Source organism: Phaseolus vulgaris, chromosome 9, assembly GCF_051622355.1.
Source record: "Phaseolus vulgaris cultivar YP4 chromosome 9, ASM5162235v1, whole genome shotgun sequence".
NCBI classification, from domain to species: domain Eukaryota; kingdom Viridiplantae; phylum Streptophyta; class Magnoliopsida; order Fabales; family Fabaceae; genus Phaseolus; species Phaseolus vulgaris.
In genome coordinates, this window is record NC_143506.1 from 37,743,312 (window position 1) to 37,765,335 (window position 22,024).

The 22,024-nt window shown below is 27.8% G+C and overlaps 1 protein-coding gene across 3 annotated transcripts; it reads right to left on the reverse strand.

Moving 5' to 3' along the window:
• Positions 1–2,263: 2,263 nt before the first annotated feature.
• On the reverse strand, positions 2,264–5,979 carry LOC137821006 (uncharacterized). Of its 3 annotated transcripts, none has more exons than XM_068625391.2 (3): positions 5,496–5,979; positions 4,220–4,461; positions 2,264–3,281 (listed from the first exon to the last, which is right to left on the reverse strand). In XM_068625391.2, exons 2-3 carry the CDS (start codon positions 4,457–4,459, stop codon positions 2,604–2,606), a joined length of 918 nt encoding a protein of 305 aa, XP_068481492.2. In that variant the 5' UTR covers positions 4,460–4,461; positions 5,496–5,979; the 3' UTR covers positions 2,264–2,603. The 3 variants fall into 3 exon arrangements, with proteins under 3 accessions (XP_068481492.2, XP_068481494.2, XP_068481493.2); XM_068625393.2 differs by having other exon boundaries at positions 4,220–4,422; positions 5,496–5,907; XM_068625392.2 differs by having other exon boundaries at positions 4,220–4,422; positions 4,501–5,759.
• Between the last annotated feature and the right edge of the window lie 16,045 nt (positions 5,980–22,024).

Below are 22,024 nucleotides of genomic sequence, written 5' to 3' on the forward strand. Positions count from 1 at the left end.
TAATCAATTATTTTAATCTAGCATAATAACATTTGGTGTTCTTAATATCATTAATGTATATATAAGACCAACTTTGGATTAAGATCAACCATCTCTCATATATATAACTTTATAATTATATTTTACCAAATGTGTCTTTATTCAATTCATGGTTGTGTAGTATGAAATTTTGATGTAATGTGTACATGTCTAATTCCATTATGTAACAAAATCAATGTTAAAGTATATTGAGATTTTATTTCTGCAGAAAATATACTTGAATTATATATGTCTATGTCATGTAAACCTCCAAAATTACAAACTCTCACTAAAATTGAATATAACTTGAAGAAATTACACGGATCAGTATACTCATAAAATCTTTTGGAATTAATTTTTTAGTGAGCTAATCATCATAGAATTTGTGTTAATATGTTTTATAGACAACTTTTTACACTAACTCTTTAATAACCAAGAACTTGATGTCTATATATTATTGTTGGAAAATAAAACTTCTAACTTGTTATCATAAAATAATTTAAATGATCCTTTTATACCATCTACTATAATCAGAACACTGATCAAAACTAAACTTGTCTCCTTTAGCCTCAAGGGTATTACCTGGTTTATAATCTTGCACACTATATTTTCTTAAAACTTTGAGACAATTCTAGAGTACCCAATCTTGATGTTTATGTAAGCCCAATAAAAAAAAATCATTACTTAGATATTTCTTCTCAAAATTTGTAGCTATAAATCTATTGGTTTCATACAATAAATTTATATTATTTTTTTGCAAGCAACATATCCTCACAGCATACAAAGTTAATAAAAAACACTTGCTATCACAAAACTTATGGAATATACAATCATCAATTAAATTCACCTCAAAGCCACACAAGAAAATCAGATGAAACTTAAAATATCATTGCCAATTGCCAATATGTTTGCTTAAGCTCATAACTGGATTTCTTAAGTTTGCAAATCAAATGTTAACTATGTTAACTATTAAGGTTTTAGCTCCTAACTACTTTAAATTTTAATTTAGTTACAAATTTAATTAAAGGTTAATTTAAAATCTAAAATAGTTAATAGCTACAGTTAAATACAAATTTAAAAACAATTTTATAAATTTTTATTAATAATAGAAATTATCTTAATATCAATATTTTTTTAATTTATAAAATAATAATATCTAACTTAGTCAATATAATGATTAATTATTATTTTTTCTCTAGATTAGTTGATATTTAATGATATTTATTTTTAATGATTTACTAATAAAGTTATATTTATCCTACTTTGGTTTAATAATAAATGATCAAATATAGTAAAATTGTTTTGGCTCTTGTAATAATTTCTTTTAAATTATCATATTTACATGTTAGATTAACCCAATATAATAACATCATCAACCTCAACCAATATTTTAAGATGGAAAAATCATGAGGTACATTGAAGCAAGCAAGTAAAGGTAATTTATGATTGAGCTCATTCATTATCATTTCAATGCATTGAAAATTAAAAGGTGTAGATCCGTACACATTCACTTTAAAAACAACCCCACTTTTGAAGAATTTTTTAGATGGAAAAAAGTGCCTAAAAAAAGATTGGCTAATAAATTGTTGGAGACACACTAGTATTTGGAGATTGTCGTGTAGTTAGCCTTATCAAGGAACCACACGAGTCCAAAGTCTAGCAGACAAGAAATTGCCTAACATTATCTTCTCAGTCATGGGGTCCCATCAATTTCCAACTCTTCTAAATCTTTTCCTCAGAAAGGACTATGGACTTTAATATTCATCTTAAACAACTTGAATTCTTGGTGTACAAATGAATCAGTCACAACCCCATTACCACACAAAAGAAACAACTTCTGTGTATGTTGTCACAACTTTTTTTTCACTGCTGCTGTACTATTTACACTTCTGAAAGACATCACTCTTAATTCAGAAATGATATATTAACAACCTCTTTTGTGATTCATGATATGAAAAAAATGTAATGCAAGTTTTCAATATATCACTTCTTCTCTTAATTCTTAATTTTTGACACAAGTTAAGTGTCAAGATTTTGTGATTTTAAGACAAGAACACACTACATGCTCCTGGAAGACTGGTTTTCCTTCTTCTCCAGAATGTGGAAAGGTGTGATGTTGATAACCAATTTTGAGATGTTGCCACTTGCCATGCATGTGATGCTCTTATCCTTCTAGGGGGTGGTGCATTTTTTCTTCTTCTTTCCAGAAGAAGGTTCAGAATAACATCATTTTCAAAAACAAGAATTTGGGACAAGAAGAACCTTAACCATTTTGATTTGATGTAGTCTTTTGACAATTGGCATTCCTTGTATGCTTAAATTCCCATATGGTGCCAAGTAGTACTAGGTTATGCCTTTACAATAGGTTTGAAAATGAAAGTAAATTAAGAAGCACATCAAACTCACTCTACCTATTTACAGAGGGGGACACTCAGAAGTGGGAGTAGTATAAGTTATCCATTTATTGGAATAAAGTAAGAGAAAAAACTAATCTAGGAATCTGAACACATGAACCATAAAAATTCAGTGGTCCATGTAGAGTTGAGATGAAGGATACATGATAGAATAAAACAGGTTAAACTCTCCTATTTAAGCTTTAAACCTTGAGAAAGCCAATGTGGACCCTTTCTCTCTTGATCAAATGTCACACTTGAGCTGCTCATGGGAGTGGTGGGGTCACTGCAATCTCCCACCCTATCCGATTGGAAAGAGACAGAAGAATTTAGCTCCCTAGTTTTCCCATTGGGTGAGTCTGAGCACCCTAATGGGAGAAGATGATAAGGTTTCTTAATGCTATTGTTATTGTTATTATTATTCTTAACTTGGCTTCCTCCTATGCTTAAAGTCAAATCCACTTCCATGTCTTCATCACAACCATTGCTGCTTATTTTACACCTCTCAAGTGCAGTGTAGGAGCTAGGCCCTGCCTCATTTTCTTCACACCTTCCAAAAATGTCTCTCTCAGCACACCTTTGAAGGTCAAAACCCCTTTGCCTCTTCATGGTCTCCCCAGAACAGCTTCCACTCCTTTCCTTTGAGCATGTCACCTCTTTCAAACTTTGGACATGGAAATCAGGTCCATATGAAATTAGTGTTGTAGCAGTTTGCTGCTGCTGCTGCTGCTGCTGCTGCTGTTGAAGGAAATGAGAATGACTCATGTCTATGCCATTCATTGGAGTCCAAAATTTCTTTTGTTTGGTTTCCTTTCTTTGGTCATCCATCAGCATCTTTTGCACACTGTATACCCGGTGTAGTTCCCTTACCTACAAATTCCAAACACTCATCATTATTTGCCAACTGGTAATAGCTTCAAATCTCAGCATGTCACATTGTCCCTTGGGATGTGAAAGAGATTTCAGCAAAATTGACAAAATAATGTTACATATGGTGCCTAGTAGGAATTATGAACGTACAATTATTTAGACTTGGAGAATTATTAAAATTGGCCATTGATACAGTACAGATGTCACAGAATGCAAAACATCTTACATTGATTTTGACATCAGCATGGTCACGGTCAAAAAGAATAATGATTGTACATTACTACCAATTTTTTTGTACAGTCCAAAGATTAAGAAAAGGTGAAAGTCTCTATTCAGTTGGATTGAAATCACATGTCCATTTTCTTCCTCATTTCACATCCCCGAATCAAAAAGTAGAAACACACGGTTAAAAAAAGTAACTTACTTCACAGTTCTTGTTCCCCTTCTTCACATGCCACTTTTCAATAGGGGTAAAAGGAAAGAGGGATATGTACTTTGGTTTCCATTGTGTTGGGGCCTTGGAGTATAAGGTAGTATTTGGTTTCAGAACCTTTTTTTTATATCATTTTAATTAAAGAAGATGTCACTTCATTCTTACTTAAAAAAGTGAATACATAAAACACTGAAAAACAATGACAGTAAAATGTTTTCACTGCTTTTTGTTTATCAATATTTTAATTTTAAAAAAAATTCTCAAACTAAACAACACCTTTCATGAATGGAACCATATGACACAAACCCATAAACTCAACCAATGTGTTATTCTAACACATTCAATCAGGAATGAACATGAATTTAGAACCAAAGCAAGTTTTTTTTATCACCCTATGACATTTTCTTCATGCTGTGTGTGTGACATTTCTACCACAAATTGAATGGCAACCTGAATTTTGTACTGTTAATATGAGAAGATAAATATTGCAACATGGATATGATACCTGCTGTTTGAAGATGTCCTCATGCATCTGCATAGTCTTTTTGATGGACTCTATGTTGTTTCTGTCAAGCATCCTATCCATGGGGGGATCTTGCAATTTATTAATTCCAAGACTGAAATGGTTGTTAGTCACTCCTTTGTGCTGATAATGCTCCCAGACATCCACACCACCCACAATGAAGTTGTTGCTGTCTACCGAGGATGCTAGAAGATTTATGGAATATTCAATTTTAGTTCCCATGCCTGTAAAAAAATGATACTTTTTTAAGTTTTTTCTCTCACCACTATCAGGGTTCAACTTCTGTGCCTAGTGAGTGCTGAGTAATGGCATCAACAATTGGAAAATTGTCTTCTATTATGCTTATGCTCAACAACAATGAATGAAACATGTTATTTCCTTTTCTGCTTCCAGTGATCTCAAGAAACATCAAATACTAATTGAAGAAACTAAGGAATTCACATATGAAATTCCAAAAGAACTAGTCATAATAAAGCTTCATATCATGTGCAAACATTAAATAGCAAGATTCTGTTGCCTCCTTTTTAGGTGCAAATATATAGAGCCATATCTTGCAAGGTTTCTACTTTGATGTTTGAATAAATTTGTCAAAACAGGGGAAACTTTCCTAACCAAAAGTACAGAGGGGACAGAGAATTTGCGTAGCAAGGTTCAAAAGTCTGAACAAACATTGCCATTATGCTGAAGAAGTATGAAATAATGAACATTTGATGTTGGCATTTAGGTGGGTCTGTGTGTGGGATGAAAGCACCACTACCACCACTAAGGTCAGGCCCATATCATTGATCTTGATTTACTATTCTTAGAAATCAGGCACAGAAAAGTGTTCATTTCAAATTGCTCCTTATAAAGCCAGGCTCGATGAAAAGGAAAGGAAAATAAAGCAAAAAGACAACAACCAAACTTTTATATCTAAAGAAGCTCAAGTAGAGACTTGGAAAATTAAAAGAACACCCCACCCACACAAACACAAGGAGTTTAAATGTCAAGACATGAACAAGTCAACAGAAATTTTCTCATGCATGGTCACCATGGATGGGCATAAACACCACTTTAAGAGCAATCAAAGCAATCAGAAACGGTCTTCAACCTTCTCAATTGATGAGACACTCAAGAAGCATTAAATCTGAGAACTACAACACCTTGTCTCACCTCATTTCTTTGGAGACTGAGACTCCACACCCAAGGAAAAAAGTACAAAAAAAAGACTTATATCACAAGGGGTTGATGTCTGTTTAAAGTTTATGTAAAAGATCACCTGTTGTGAGTAGTACCAAAATTGCAGCTTTCTGTGATGAATTTCATTGAGCATCTTCCTCCCTCATGCCAGCATTTTTTCCCATAGGTTAGTCTAACTACTAATCAAACCAATACCAACAAAACAGGAGGCCAATTCTCTCATGGCTCTCCTTGAGTCATGGTTGAAGGGAAAATCAAAGGAAGGATGAATCCAAGTCTATGGAATTTGGAGAAAGTTCCTGAGACACCAAAATCTCTTTGGCTGTTGAATTCAACCCTTTACATGGAGAGAAGAAAGGAAGCAGCTGAAATTTTAAAACAAGAATGATGGGGTTAATAATTAGGCTTGACAGGCTGTGAGAGGGAAGCAAGGGAAAAGCTGGAAGTGCAATGTGTCTGTATATGATATGTGTGAGTGCTTGAATGATTTTGAGAGAGAGAGAAGGGGGAAGAGGGGATGATATAATATGAATATTTTGTATTTGTGAACATAAATTTAATGTATTTTGTGTATATGCAGTTCACTGTAATGTGGGAAAGGATTGGAAGTGGGGACCACAAAGTTGCATAATAAAAACAAATGACACTCCTAAACATGAGCCAATGTAGGGCAGTGAACAAGATATTCCAGACAAAGTCTTGCAGGGCCTAATGAAGATATGCATGAACAATGAAAGTTAGTGCTTCTTTCCTATAGGACCTACCACCTCTTTCTCCCTTTAAAATTTCTTGTTTTTGGATATTCAACGATTGAGATTTGATTATTCTTTCCGTACATGCAGAACAATATCTAGAGATCTGTTATGTTTGAGATTTCACCAGAGTGTACCAATTTGAGTTCAGGTGGGTGGTCATTGGGATTCCATGTGTGTTGTTGTGGTAGTGAAATTTTCCCTCTGCTGCAGTAAATTCCATTGGCTTGGGATTTGAAATTGATAATGACTGCTTCCATGGAGAGAAGAGAATAAGGGACACACACATGCTCTCTTGTTCTCTTCTGACCCTCAACTTCATGCCTCTTCCTTCTAAAATAATCAAATTCACTTCAATTCTCAATAATAATAATAAAAAAAAACATGTTTTAAATCTCTCATAATGTTTCAAAACTTGACTTTAGTTAATGTCTGGTTATTATGAAGTAGATTTAATCCTAACTCAATCTCATAAAATCGGTTCATGAAGTTGAAGTTTGCACTCATTTATATTATGGGTGGTTTGATAGCGGAGGACAAGATAAACCCAACAAATACTTGTTAGGATAAGATCGAAATGACTTTAATACCATATTACGAAGTAGACTTTAAGTCTAACTCAACCCCATAAAACTAGTTTATGAGATTAAGGTTTACATCCACTTATATATCTCTAGAATTTTTTAGTTGATAGTAAGTGCATGGCAATTCAAGTTTGTTCTCCTTGAAAAACAGTTTTTTTTTCCTATGTCAACCTTTAAGTAAAGTTATGGATTTGAATTATTGCAGTGAATTTGGTGAAGTGAAATAAGAGGAAAATAATAATTTGTTTGAAAATGAAAAAGGGTTTGGTGAGGTTGATGTGCTTGTTGAAGCAAAGAATTTTGATGTAAGGAGTAGAAAAAGAAAGCATGATGTTCCCACGTCACTTGTGTCCCATCTCCTCTCTTTTGGTGCTTTCCTTCTGCCATTTTCCTTGCACATAAATTTTCAGAGAAAAAATAATTAGGAAAGGTAATAAATAACTAAGTGAATTGGAAACTTGAAGTTTCCATTAATGAGTTGTCAGTAATAATTGCAGAAAACATAAAGAATTGAGATGGAAGGATGAGAATCTTCTTCCCACCCAATGGATCATTTCCCCTCACAGGTCAAGGTCAAAATACTTCTCTCTAGGAACTTTTATAAAATGTTCAAAAAATCTCTATAGTGCACAGGTTTAAGAAAAAATAAAGGAATGATTCTGTAAAAAAAATAATGTTCATGCCCTATAGTTTATTAATCTCCATAGTTTTTCTTATACTACTGTAAAAATTATTACCTTCTTCTTTTTTTTAGTTACTTTCCTTTTTTTTTTTTACTTTTATTAAACAACAATCTCTTCTTCAATTACTTTTATTACTCTTTTTTCCATTGTGTCTAAGTCTTCTATCGGGATGATATCGTCAAAAAACTTTTCCTTGACTCTCATCACTATTTTTCACTACCAGTAAGTTTTCGATCAAGATTTCAAGTAAGTTTTTTTTATTTAGTATAATTACTGTGAATTTCACTACAAAAAAATTATGAAATATAAATTAATTTTTAGATAAAAAAATAATTAATTGTTATAAACTAATGTTGAGATAAAAAAATAATTAGTTGCTATAGTGACTAAATTAGAGACAAATTTAAAGACTAAAAAAATTTTGGTTTCTAAATTAGTTTTTATTATTGTTGAATGATTTTTAAATTGATGTCTAATTAGCAACCAGCTTTTTGCTATCAAATTTAGAAACTAAATAATTGGTAACAAAAACCTTGATAGTTAATTAGACACCAATTTAAAAACCATTTAATAATAATAGAAACTAATTTATAAATCAAATTTTTCTAGTTTTGAAAATGATCTCTAATTTTTGTTTCTAAAAATTAGTTTCTATTTCATAATTTTCTTGTAATAATTTTTTCTCAAATTTCATGACTATTTATATAATTAATATGGATTTATTATTATTAAGTCGGATTAACTGTTGATAATTAAAAACATATTACATAATATTTAACTACTTATCAATCTTTTACTGAATTTAATAGATTTTGTCATGTGAATAGACACAAATCGAATATTGAGAACTTTAGCCTTCATTTGGTAGCGAGCAGTATAGTGTCTATTTTAGTGATTATTGTATTGAGTTTTGAAGATGATAATTGTAAAAGTTGTAATTTTGTTGGATTGTGTTGTTTGTTTATGTTATTTTTTCTTGGTGTGATTTGGGATGAATAGATGGAAATGGAAAGTTGTTTTTAAGAATCCAAAACTGTGATGCCGAAAATAATGGGCACAGAGATCCATGTGTGTGTTCTCATGATTAAGAAATGCATACATTTTGGTATTTAAATATATTTATATATTTTTGTGTGTGTTTTGTTTTGTAGTTCGCACACAAACACTGTTCCTAAGTTTGGCTTTAACATTTACTTACACACAAAACAATGCACACGCGTGCTGAATTACAACTGTTATCTACAATTGATTACATATATTAGTTATAATCGATCAAGTATTATGTAAGTTATTTATTAGTTATTAATATTTAATCTGAAAATAATAAATAAACTTATATTATATTTTATTAAAATATACCTTTTTGTTTAATTTAAACTCATAGTTTAATTTAATCAAATCAATAGTCCAACTTTATGTTTTGCTTCATGCTCAAATTTACTATATCTCTATACCATCCTTTGTATGATATAACTAAATTAACGATAAATATGGTTATTCTTTTACTAAAGTTTCAGTAATTTATTTTTTATTTTAAAAAATTTCATGTGCTTCTGTCTTCATAAATTAAAATATATAAAATTAATAGATTAAATATATTGTTCGTTTATGTATTTTCGTGTCCTTAGTTCAAAACTTTAGACCTTCTGGATATTTATAGTAAAAAAAAAACTATTGAAATAAATCATCATATTTTTTTAATATGGTAAAAAAAAGTTTAATGTGAACAAGAATGTTAAAATATTTTCAAAAATAAATTAAAAAAAGTATAAATATGGTTGATTGATAATAGTATGAAAATTTCATAAATATTAATGATAGAGTTAAAAACTATGTCAATTGTTAGTTACCATGTCCAAAATTTTATTTGAAATTATCATATAGATTTTAAGTTCATATGTGATTGTTAAAAATAACGTCATTTCTATGGGTCCAAATAATTTACACAACAACAATTTACACAATTTTTCATATTCGCTACATGAAAATCATTAGAAGAAACTAATTTTAGAGACAAAAAATAATTAGTTGTTATATTGACTAAATTAGATATCACTTTAGAGACTAAAAAAATTATAGGTTTCTAAATTAGTTTCTATCATGGATAAATAATTTCTAAATTGGTACCTAATTAGCCACCAAGGTTTTTGCTACCAAATTTAGAATATAAATAATTGGTAGTTAAAACCTTGGTAGATAATTAGATACCAATTTAGAAACTATTTATCAATAATAGAAACTAATTTAGAAAATAATAACTTTTTTAGTCTCTAAAATAAAATCTAATTTAGTCTATATAGCAACTAATTATTTTTAGTCTATAAAATTGGTTTCTATTTAATAATTTTTTAGTAGTGATTTGATTACATTTTCTATCAAGGATTATGTGTCCAAATCCTAAATAGTGTATTTTAGCATTACTATGATGCACTGATGTAATCCCTAACCAGTTGTCACACAAATTACAAATTTGACTAGCTACCTGACAAGTAAATAACAAATTGTTGATAGATTATTGAAAATTGTCACACATTTATCAAGGAGGATACCTCTATAGACTAAGTTATCCAAAGTAGGTACTTTATTTTGAAACAACACCCAACTACATGACAAAACTAAGGGTAGTGCTAGGTTACTTTGCATTGTTGAATATGTTGATTTTACACTACTTACTTCTCTTTTATCCTATTACACCTCCATTCATCCACTTCATGACTTTGTAATTTAATATATTTAACCTTGTGTAGTATTTCATCCACCAAAGGTTCCTCCCACACAAATCATTCCATTCTTCACTTAAATTTCCAAGTTCATTGATCATCTTGCCACACTCCCATCTCGGTTAGCATTAACCCTTTTTGCTCAGAATTAGCATACATTCTAGCATATTTGTCTCAAAGAGATCTATCATCTAACTATCAATCCAAAATAGATTCTTATTTCCAATTTGAAATTTTCATATTATTCTATCCATGAACTATTTCCCTCTTTCTTTATTGTTACAAACTTTCCTAAAATCCCTCCACCATAAAGACTCCTCCACACTATCCTTGCAATCTAATAATGAACGCCATTCGTCATACTTTGATTTTAAAATGTATATGTACAATTCATTCTCTTCATACCTAAACTCCAAACCAACTTACCCATTAAAACTCTATTAAAAAATTTCAAGTCTTTAATACCTAAATCACCTACATGTTTAAGTTTGCATATTACTTTCCAATTCACCATGCTATTTTCCTATTTTGATGCTCCCAATCCCATAAAAATCTCTCTGAAATCTTTACAGTTTCTTTGCAAACAAAATTTGGCATTTTAACAAAGATCAATAATATAAAAGAAAAATATATAATATTAATTTTTATTAAGATATCTCATAAAAGTCTCTCTGAAATCTTTACAGTTTCTTTGCAAACAAAATTTGACATTTTAACAAAGATCAATAATATAAAAGAAAAATATATAATATTAATTTTTATTAAGATATCTCTAATGGCAGAGGATTGATGTGTTCCTTTTTCATTTAGTTATGATTGTAAAAACTCATTTTTTTATAAGTGATATTTAAAAACAAATTAATTCCTTTAGTAAGTGATATTTGAAGAAAATTTCATATGATTAAACCGGTCAAAGGTATTGATCGATGATTAATTAGTTATTAATTCTATATCTTCAATCCCATGTTACTTTAATTGCAATTGAAATAACATACTTTTCAAATGAAGACTCTTAGCTTCATGATTAAAGTCTTCTTTTTAGGCCCTAAAAATACTTATTCATAATATTTAAAAAATAAAATATCAATTACTTCATAGATAATTGTTTTTGACGAATTAATAAAGAATATTAATATATTAGGAAAGTTAACTACTTTTCTTAAAAAGGAAGTCCTCATTCGTGTTTATTTCTTTCTATCCAAAAGTCAAATAATCTTTTAATTTCTTCCTTTATTACAAAAAGAAAAGACACATTTTTCAGATTTGATATTGACTTACTTTGATACAATATAAAATAATTAGATTTTTTTTATCATGATAAACTAATTAGTTAGAAACTAAGAATATACGTGTAAGAATATTTTTAAGAAAGAAAAAACACATTTTCTTCATAAGTTAAAATTAAATATATAAAATACTTTTGAAAAAAAATCTCTCATTAATTTTTTTTTTCAATTTTTTTTATTATTAACTTGTAAGTAAACTAAAGAAGTTAATTTTAATTATTTTATTTTATTTTTATCTATAAATCATTTAAGAAAAACTTGTCCAAATAAAACTTAATTTTTATTTGTAGTACATATGATTATTCACTACAAGAAAATCATTAAATATAAACTAATTTTAGAGATAAAAAAATAATTAGTTGTTATATTGACTAAATTAGATACTAGTTTAGAGATTAAAATGGTTTCTAAATTAGTTTCTATTATTGATAAATAGTTTCTAAATTGGTATCTAATTAACTACCAAAGTTTTAACTACCAATTATCTATATTCAAAATTAAGTAGCAAAAACCTTGGAAGCTAATTATATACCAATTTAGAAACTATTTATCAATAATAGAAACTAATTTAGAAACCAAAACTTTTTTTTAATCTCTAAAATAGTATATAATTTAGTAAATATAACAACTAATTATTTTTAATTTTTAAAAATGATTTCTATTTAATAATTTTCTTATAGTGATTGTCTCTCAGTAAAAATGTCTACTAAACATAAAATCGAATATGATATTTTAACTAAATAAATCATCTCATAATATGTAAACAAATAAAGTGTTTATCATTAGATAATCTAATAATCAAATTATAATTATATTTTGTTTGCAATCTTTTAAAAAGAGAATATATTTCATCCTGTTTTGATAAAAAGTATTAAAATGAATTAATGTATTTTTATCTGTAAAAAATAAATAAAATAAAACAAAATATTTTAGGATGTTCGAATCCTAAACCTAAACTCTTATACAGAATGTTGAAACCCCTATAAAAAATAAATTGACATCATGATTTGGCATATGATTCTTTGAACATGTTCACTTGATATATGTATGGTACCTTTTATATATGTCAAACCTTTATTCTCCAATTCTTGGGATTGTTGAACATGTAACCCTAATTAGATGATTGGAAGAAGAAAGATTATAATAATATTAGGAACTTGATGTGTCTAGGTTGGCCACGTGAAGCATCCACATGATCAATGGACCTAACAATCAACAACACCAAACACAAACACAAACACAATTCAATCATGCATTGTTGCACAAACAACACACCAAAACCCTCAAAATATCTCAATCATATCACTATCTATTTTCTTGGACGATTCATGATGTTATTAACTATGTGTACATCTTGTCATTTTCTAGGAAAATTGTGTAATACGAGAAACACCTATTCCTGTGACCAATCACCATGGGAGTCTAAGGAATCAAAAAGAAAAACTAATGTCAAAATCAAAGTTCAAGAATTATACATGCATAAACATGAAATCATACCTTCAATATATATGATGTCATGAATTTGGTTATATAATAAATAAATAAATACCCATTATTTTATTAGTTTGGTTAGATTTAAAAAAAAAGAGTTTACTTTTTTTAAAGAGGGGAAATTTGGTGTTTTTAATTAAAGTGGTGTTGATTTTGTTCATCCTAATTCGGGTTTAAATTTTTTGAATAAAAAACTTTATTAAAATGGAAATTCTATTATAAAAGCTAATCAAGTTTTCCAGAAAACAAAACTAATCATCGTTTAAAACTATTGCATGTTTTATACCAATAATATAACTACTTTGTGTATTTGTGAAATATAAAAATGTATTCCTGAGGAGTATTATATTCCGTACAGAAATCTTCTTCGTCTCAAAATATTAAATATTTTAAATAATTTCTCAAAATTATAATTAAATAATGTTATGTATATGATATAATGACTAGTTAGCTTATATAAAACTATATCGTAAGATTTTTTTACACGGATTAGAATAGTCCTAATATTTCTAATTTATTGTTTTTTTTTTCTTATTAAATAAATGATATATTAAGTTTATATGATGAAAAATTCTAGATAAAATAATCTGTCTACTTAAACTTAGACAAGTCAAGCATGTATAATCTAAAACATATAATTTATATAGTTTTTATGTTTAGTTCACAACCACCACTTATACATACGAGGAGAAGAAAGAATGTTAAATTTTTTTTATCAGTAAATAATAAATAAAATAACATGAAACAATTTATGAGTCTTTTAATCCTTATAAAAAAATTCAACACTAAACTTCTTAACGTCAAACCAATTGGGGATTCAACATACTCTATAAAACATCAATCAAAGTGATATAGACATGATAAAACTGATATAGACATGATCATATCAAAATACGAATACATCATCTTTCAAAGGAGACACGTTCTTACAAAATAAGACAAAATAAATATCATCCTACATCCTTCTCCAACAACTGAATAGGATCTTTACTAACAAGAAAAAGTAAAACAAACACCCAAGAATCATAAATATCAAACCAAACCTCCAAGAAAACTACGAAAGTAAAAAACCTGTACTAAATCATACAAAAACCTCCAAACTTGGTCAGAACGTTAACCATGAATCACTTAACTTTTAAAAATTAGTTTAGATACAAATTAATTTTAAGTTTTTTTTTTCTTTTGAAATTTTGTATACTTGGATCTCTAATATTGTATTTTAGTATTTTAGTGTTAAATTGATTTAATTAATAGTAGTTTGATATTACTCTGAAGCCCTAGGATATGTGAGAAATAGTTGTGGCTAGACAGAGAAGTGTGTGAAAAGTGGGAAATTTTGAAGAAAAAAAAGATGTTGTAATTAAAAAAGTGTGAAAAAAGGAGTGAAGTAATTAGGGTTTGTAAAGTGGTCCATGTTGTAAGAACACTAAGGGAAAAATGTGTAGGGTTGTGTGATTTGGGATAAGATAATGGAAGCATAAAGGCTATAGTTATAGGGTTGAAGTTGGAGCTGCTTCTTCATTGGGTCGCCAAAGGCACGCGTTGTACCCTAACAAAGGCACACACCCTTAGCAAACTAGACCCACACACCACCATTACTTTCTTCTCTTTTTTTTTCTTCAAAAATACCTTTTTTCACATCACTATATACAACTTTTTTTTTAAAAAATATAATATTATATTATAATAAATTAATAATTTATTAAAATGTAAAGTTAATATACATCACATATATGTGGATGTCAAATTATCGATATTTTTATTTATTTATAAAAATGAGGAAATTATTACTCTAAAGTGTGCTTTAATGTCATGAGTTTCAAAATTTATAACTTATCTTATTTTATCTAATGATACTTTAATGATACTTTATAGGATATTCTTCTTTAAGTAAGATACCAATTGAAGTATGTTGAAAAATATATACTAAGAAAAATAATAATAAGATAAATAATATATAAAAAAATATTATTATATTAAGATTTCTATTAGAAATGAGGTTTTTGATGTAATTTTTTTTTCTAAATTAGTATACTTTGAGAAAAAAAAATCTCCAAATAGTACATGATGGTAGTTAATTTTAAATTATATGATTTATTGTGTAAGATGAGAATTTGATTTCTGATGAGTAGAATTCTAGTAGTCGTTTCTCCTTTTTCATACAGAACAACTAATTGAAATGGTGTTTTTTTTAATAAAAATTTCAAAAAGAAAAAATAATTTAAATAAAAAATATTGTTTTATTAATTATTTTAATTAATTAATCTTTTAAATTTTTTTTGTTTTTATTAAAAAAAGTGAAAAATCAAGCCAGAATTGTTTTTACTAAATTCGTCGATTTTCCAGCTATGAGGGGGACCATTGAAGACTACAATTTGACTTTCTAATACTAATTTCTAACCCCTAAACAGTTTAAAAAGAAGTCTAATTTAATAGATAATATACGTTAAGTTTATTTAGGAATATTTTAAGGCATATTTCAGAAAAAATAGGTTCTAGTCTAGTAAATAATATGACATTGAGCTTCTTTGGTAATTTTCTTTTTTAAGAATTACTACAAATAGAAATCAATTTTAAAGAGATAAAAAATAATTAGTCACTATATTAACTAAATTAGATACTATTTTAAAGATAAAAAGTTTATTAGTATATAAAGTAGTTTTTATTATTCATAAAATTTATAAATTGGTATTTAATTAACTACTATAATTTTTGTTACTAATTACTTTATATTCTAAAGTTGGTATTTAATTAGCTGCTAATTTCTATTATTTTTAACAATATAAGTTAATTTAGACACCAATAATTTAAATATAGGAATACTTAATATATATATATCACTTTATTATTATATTATTAGCATTTATGTATAATACTAATTTTAAAGATAATTATTATAATTCACTACAAGTAACCAAATTTAGATACAAAAAATAATTAGTCATTATATTAACTAAATTAGATACTAATTTAGAGACTACAAACTTATTCATATCTAAATTGGTTTATATTATTAATAAAAATTTATAAAATGGTTTTTAAATTGGTATCTAAATTAGCTACCTAAGTTTTAACTACTACTATTTTAGATTTTAAATTAGTCTCTACATTAATAACATAAACTACTTCAGAAACTACTTTAGATACCAATAATATTTTTAGTTTATAAAATGGTCTATAATTTAATTAAATAATAACTAATTATTTTGGTCTCTAAGATTAGTTTTTATTTAATGATTTTTTTTGTAGTAATTGTTATGATGAACTATAATTTCAGAAAATAACATTAATACAATTTACTTTTTTTATAAATCCAAAAACACTTGATAGGATAAGATCAAAATGGTTATGATAATATATTAAGAAGTGAACTTTAAGCCTAACGTAACCCCCATAAAACCAACTTATGAGATAAGGTTTGCACCCACCTATAGAAAGATTCTAATATCTAGTCGATGTGGGATCTTTAACATTAAATGTAGACAAAAATAAAATATATTAAAATACAAAAGTTCATAAATCAAGAATAATAGAGAACTAAAAAGAAAAATGAAAATATTTACAGATTAAAACAATACATTAAAAATAATTTCAGACAAAATTTTCTAAAATATTTACGAACTTAAACAATATATTAAAGATAATTTTAGGCAGGTTAAAATTAAGTCATACACAGATGAAAAATAAAAATTTGAAGAAAGTATAAGCAAGAAAGTTACTACGAATTAACTTATACAAGAACTCCTTTTAGTTTAATTTTTTTTTTCTGATAAAAAAATAATCCAAACTAGTTATTATAAATATAAATACAAAGTTAGCACTCATGTTGTTTATAATATTTTCTAGGTCATTCATAAGATGATGAGATCATCCCACTCAAACAAAACATATTGTTTCAACATTCTAAATCCAAATAAGTGCATAATGACTACTCACATAAAACCCTTTCCCTCTTCACTTCCTACCATCTAACTTACTTCACCATTCATAATTGCTTCAGGTTTTGGCACTTTCCATAAACCCAAAAAAAAAAGAAAACTTAATTATGAACCAATTTGATATTTAGAATGTTCCTTGTCAATCTCCTATGTGCCCCACCCACATAGCTCAATTATAGAATATAGTTGAGGAAACAAACCCCCCTAATTTAACCAATCAAAAGTGTCACAAAATCTAATTAGAAAACCCCATCACAAAAGAAAAATCTTTAGTAGGATCAAAAAAAAATGTAGCATATTAACACAACCTTATGGCCCCACACTGAGTAAAAAAAGTAACTTTATGCATGATTGGTCCTTCAAATTGGTTGTTCAAAAAATTTCAACAAATGTGTGCCCCTTTGGTATATAATAATATGTAATATAAGAGGAGTGATGGTGAAGAAGGGTGAGAGTGAATCCCTCCTTCTGACATGGATGCTTTGTTGATAAGGTGTGAGGAGAAAAAAATGGTGATGTGGGGTCAGAAGAGATTGTGGAGGTGACAATTGTCACTCACCCAACCTTTGAAAATGTTGATTGTACTACTCTTATCATGATGTTGTGTCCAAGTTCCAACCAGAGTGCAGAAGATCTAATGTTCACTTTCTGATTTGACATGTTTTGGGATGATTAGTTAAGATTTTTTTCATGTGGCTTCACTGTTATGCCTCTTGGTTTGGTTCATTAAAGAAGCAATTGACTCAAGAATGAGCTTTTTGCTTAAGCATGCTAAGTTAAAGTCACCTTTTCTTTTCATCTCATTCATCACAGTGCCCAATGACCACATACATTACTTCAGATAAAAGGGATCCCATCAGAATCATACCTTTATTATATATATATATTTAATAGAGGCCAACCTGTATTTCAAACAAAAGCATACATTAAATTAAACTCACTTATCATCTTTGGAATTATAGGATCACCTTCCACAGATCACAATTTACTGTTCATGGAGAGGTTTTTTTTTCTATCACAATAAAAAATAAATAAATAAAATTATTTTAGGAATCATTCCATTAATATATAAAATTTATAAAAATAAATAAATATTCTTTTTAAAAGTTTGTCACTACCTTCCTAATAAAATAAATAGAGTCGGATTAACTTAAATAAATCAAATAAATTATTTTTTTAAATTAAATACATAAAATAAGGAATCTAGATAAAAACAAACAGAAAAGACTTTAAAAGTATCCAATATCAGACCTTTTGTTAAATCATGGAGAAAAAATGTGTTTATTTATATGTTTTCAAATCTGACGAAGAATTATATAATAATATTATTCAACATTTTTTTCCATATTTCTTTAATAGGAGTTATTATTAATATATGGAGTATTTTTGTATAGTTTTGCTTTAAATATTTTGAGGTGAAAGGCATATGGAAGAAAACTTTTGTTAAATACTAAAATATATTTTCTTGTGAAGTTCATTAAAAATGTAAATAAATATTTAAATTATTTTTTAAGATTCATTATAAGTTTTCAAGTAACTGTATTATTGAAGTAAAAAAATGTTAAAATTATTGACTGTGATCAAGCATGATATTAAAAAAGAATTAAGCAATGAATTTAATTTTTTTATGTTTTATTAATTTAAAAAACTTTTATATTGTCAGATAGTTAGAAATTATTATAGGTATGACTTTTAAAATATTTTTTATTGTAAAAATCACCATATATATAATAATAATAATAATAATAATAATAATAATAATTTTTGTTAAGCAATAATGTTTTCAAATTATTTACTCTGAAACAATTCTAATGGTTCACCATTTTACAAAAAAGATTTGCATTCACTTATATACTAAAAAGTCTTTAATTATATTGGATCTTCACGTTGAAATCTTTCAACTCGCATGTGAGACTATATATTTATGAGTAATTTGATAGTGGGTAACACAATAAATTTAACAAATTTTCGTTAAAATAAACTTTAAATGATTCTGATATTATCTTAAAAAGTTTACTTTTAAACCTAGTTCAATTTTATAAAATTGACTTATAAGATAAGATTTATATCCATTTATATTATGAAAAATCAAAATCATTATCTTTTGTTGATTAAGGATTTTTAATATCCAACATTCAAAATAACATCTGATAGATATACCATTTTAAGAAAAAATAACTTGAAATCATCATACTAAGAATAGTTTTTATTGGTTAATTATATGCTAATCATTAACTCGAATTCTAAACTATCATAATTACCCTTTAATCTTTTACCTTTGTTGAAGATGAGAAGCCCCTTCTAAATTCATTGGTGCCATTAGAAAATAGAGTAAGTAGTAGTATAACCAGATTTGGTACGTGCCTAACATGGAGGGAGTTCTAAAGTTCAAAATCATGTGAAATTTGTAATGGGAAAGTCAAAACACTATTGATTTTGTGGTGTCTAAAATCTCCATGACAGAAAAGCAACCTTGTTTAGGTTTTGTTTGAGCTAATCTAATTCTAGTGTGACACAAGCCACCTAAAAGATATTTTATAGAATATATTTATATGAAATAAAAAAAGATAGGGAAAGGAATCACACAGGTTGGTTCATGAAGGAACACAGGTAAAAATATAATTAGCAAAAAAATAAAAAATAAAAAAAATAAAAGCTTGGATCCAATTCAGCCTCCACATTCAATGCATCAGATTCTGGTTACGACTTCCCCACCAAGAAATATTAAAATAAGAAGATAGAAATTGATATTTAAAGGACAAAAGGAATCTCTTCATTTTGGGATGAAGGCTTATCTTCTCCGGATCCAATACCTTCTCTTCATTTATAATAATATCCTCATCACCACGTTATTCCATTGCTTGCATTCACATTATTCTACTCTCTCTTCTTAATCTTCTATAAATCCTAATCCTCAATTATTGTTCACAAAATTATTCTATACAATAATAATAACATTTGTATCTTTCCTTGTCATTCCTCATTCTGTCATAAAATATCAAATCAGGAACATATACAAGGACACTCTTTTCTTTCACAGACTGGCTCACATTTTTTTTTCCATTCAAAGTATTGGCTACTCTTTGATCATTTTTGAATCAATCGGGTTAGTATGATATTTGGGAGTTCAGTATTTGGTTAAGATTATACCATCAAAATCATTATTTCTAAATAAAAGATTAATAAAACTAATTAGTGGTCAAATATTAGGTAATACGATCTAAATCTGTAATCCGGCCCAATAATAAAGGATTTATGATGATCATATAAATAAGTATAAATTTCAAGAATTAGGTACGTCATCATCCAGTACTAATAGTACTGAATGCCGAACATCGAAATCTCACTTAAGCATTGGGGTGTCTTTTGCAGGTACCATTCAAATTTAAAGTTCACGAAGACAAGGACTAGACCAACTAAAGGAGAACACGGATTGTTTCGAGAAGAGGAAGAAGTCAACAATCATTCTCTTTACTTCAACCCGTTCGAAAACAATTTAATTTAAATTCTAGTACAAAATTCCATGGGGAAAGGGGTAGTGCATTTCCATTAGGTCATGAACCTTAATTAAGCTACCAATCTTTCTTTTTTTATTTCATTTTTTTTGGCATTGGAAATGAATGGGTGGTGTTCTTTTTCTTTGGGGAGAGGGGGGTGAAATTGTTACCATTTAAAAGTAATTATGTTATTGGACTTGCAAAGATCCACAATAAAGTTGGTGTTGTTTTATGACCACATGGAGGAAGCATTGAGTGAGGATTGGATTGTGATTTAGAAAGAAGGGAACAACAGACAAGAATCTGAAGGTTTGATTGCATTGTTCTTTTGTTCTTAAGGAATCTGTTTATTTAAGATTGTGAGAAAATAAAATTTCTCCAAACAATCTGTCCATGTGTTTGGTGAATAGATCCATTGAGGTTAGAGGGGGCAAGGAATGTTTATTAAGATTCAAGGATGCTTTCTTCATGAAAATGCAAGCAAAAAAATTACCCTTTTTTTTCCTCATTAGTTCTTTTGGTAATCCAAGTTTTAATATTAATTTAACATGTTAAGGGGTTTGATAATGAAGTTTTTTTTTTCAAACCCAAGATTTAGTAAAATCTTTCTATATATGTCTCCAAATTGGGAAAAAATATGAAAAGTTGGTGAAATAATTGGTCTTGTTTGTTTGTGAAGTCTTTTAAGATTGTTTTTTTTAATCTTAACTATTATCTTCAATATTCATACTCTATAATATTTGTGAAGAGATTTTCTAAACTAGAAACAGTAAAACTTTTATGAAAAACTATCAATTAATTCACTTGTTAGCATAATTGTTTTTTCAAGTGTATTATTTTGAACTTTCCGTACAATAGACAAAAAAAAAACAACAACCCAACAAATAAATACATTAAGAACTTTTCACAAAAGCTTTATGTTTTTATTTATTGAAACACTATTTACAAGCTTATATATTTTTATAATATATACACAATTTTTAAATTTTTAATTAATAAAATAACTATTTTATAATATTATTTAAAAACATAATTTGATATATTTATAAATATCTATAATTATATTATATTGATATTAATATATAAGCAAAATTTAATTTTGTTTTGGCCCTGTAATTGTTTTCTGAATTGAATTGTTTTGGGACAAAACTCAATTATGTTGAACTTTGTTGATATAAAAAGATTTAACACAACTACCTATAGCATATGTAGCCATAAATGAAAAGAGGTAGGTGATGGCATATACATGAAATTTTGAAGAGGAGAAAGACAACTAGAGAGACAAAAAACTAAAATTAAAAATCTCCATGTTGGTGTCTAATCATAGGCTTCCTTTTGATTCCACATTGGAGCATATAGATGAAAGAGTAAAATGAGATTAGGTTAAAAAATAATAATAGTATTATGATGGGTTGCATTATTGATTTGGAAAATGAAGATGAAAAGGAGGGGTGGGGGGAACATCTCTTTTGGTCGGATAGGATAGGGTTACTTTTTTCCTTGGTCAAAAGGAGATATTCATGAGTTACAAGTCTTGTTCCATGACTAAGATTACCCTTACAAATCAAGGGCACAATGTGTGGGCCTTAGAGATATTGTGCTTCATACAAAATGCATAATTCATTTGCTTGCATTGCATCTCACTCACTTCACTTGC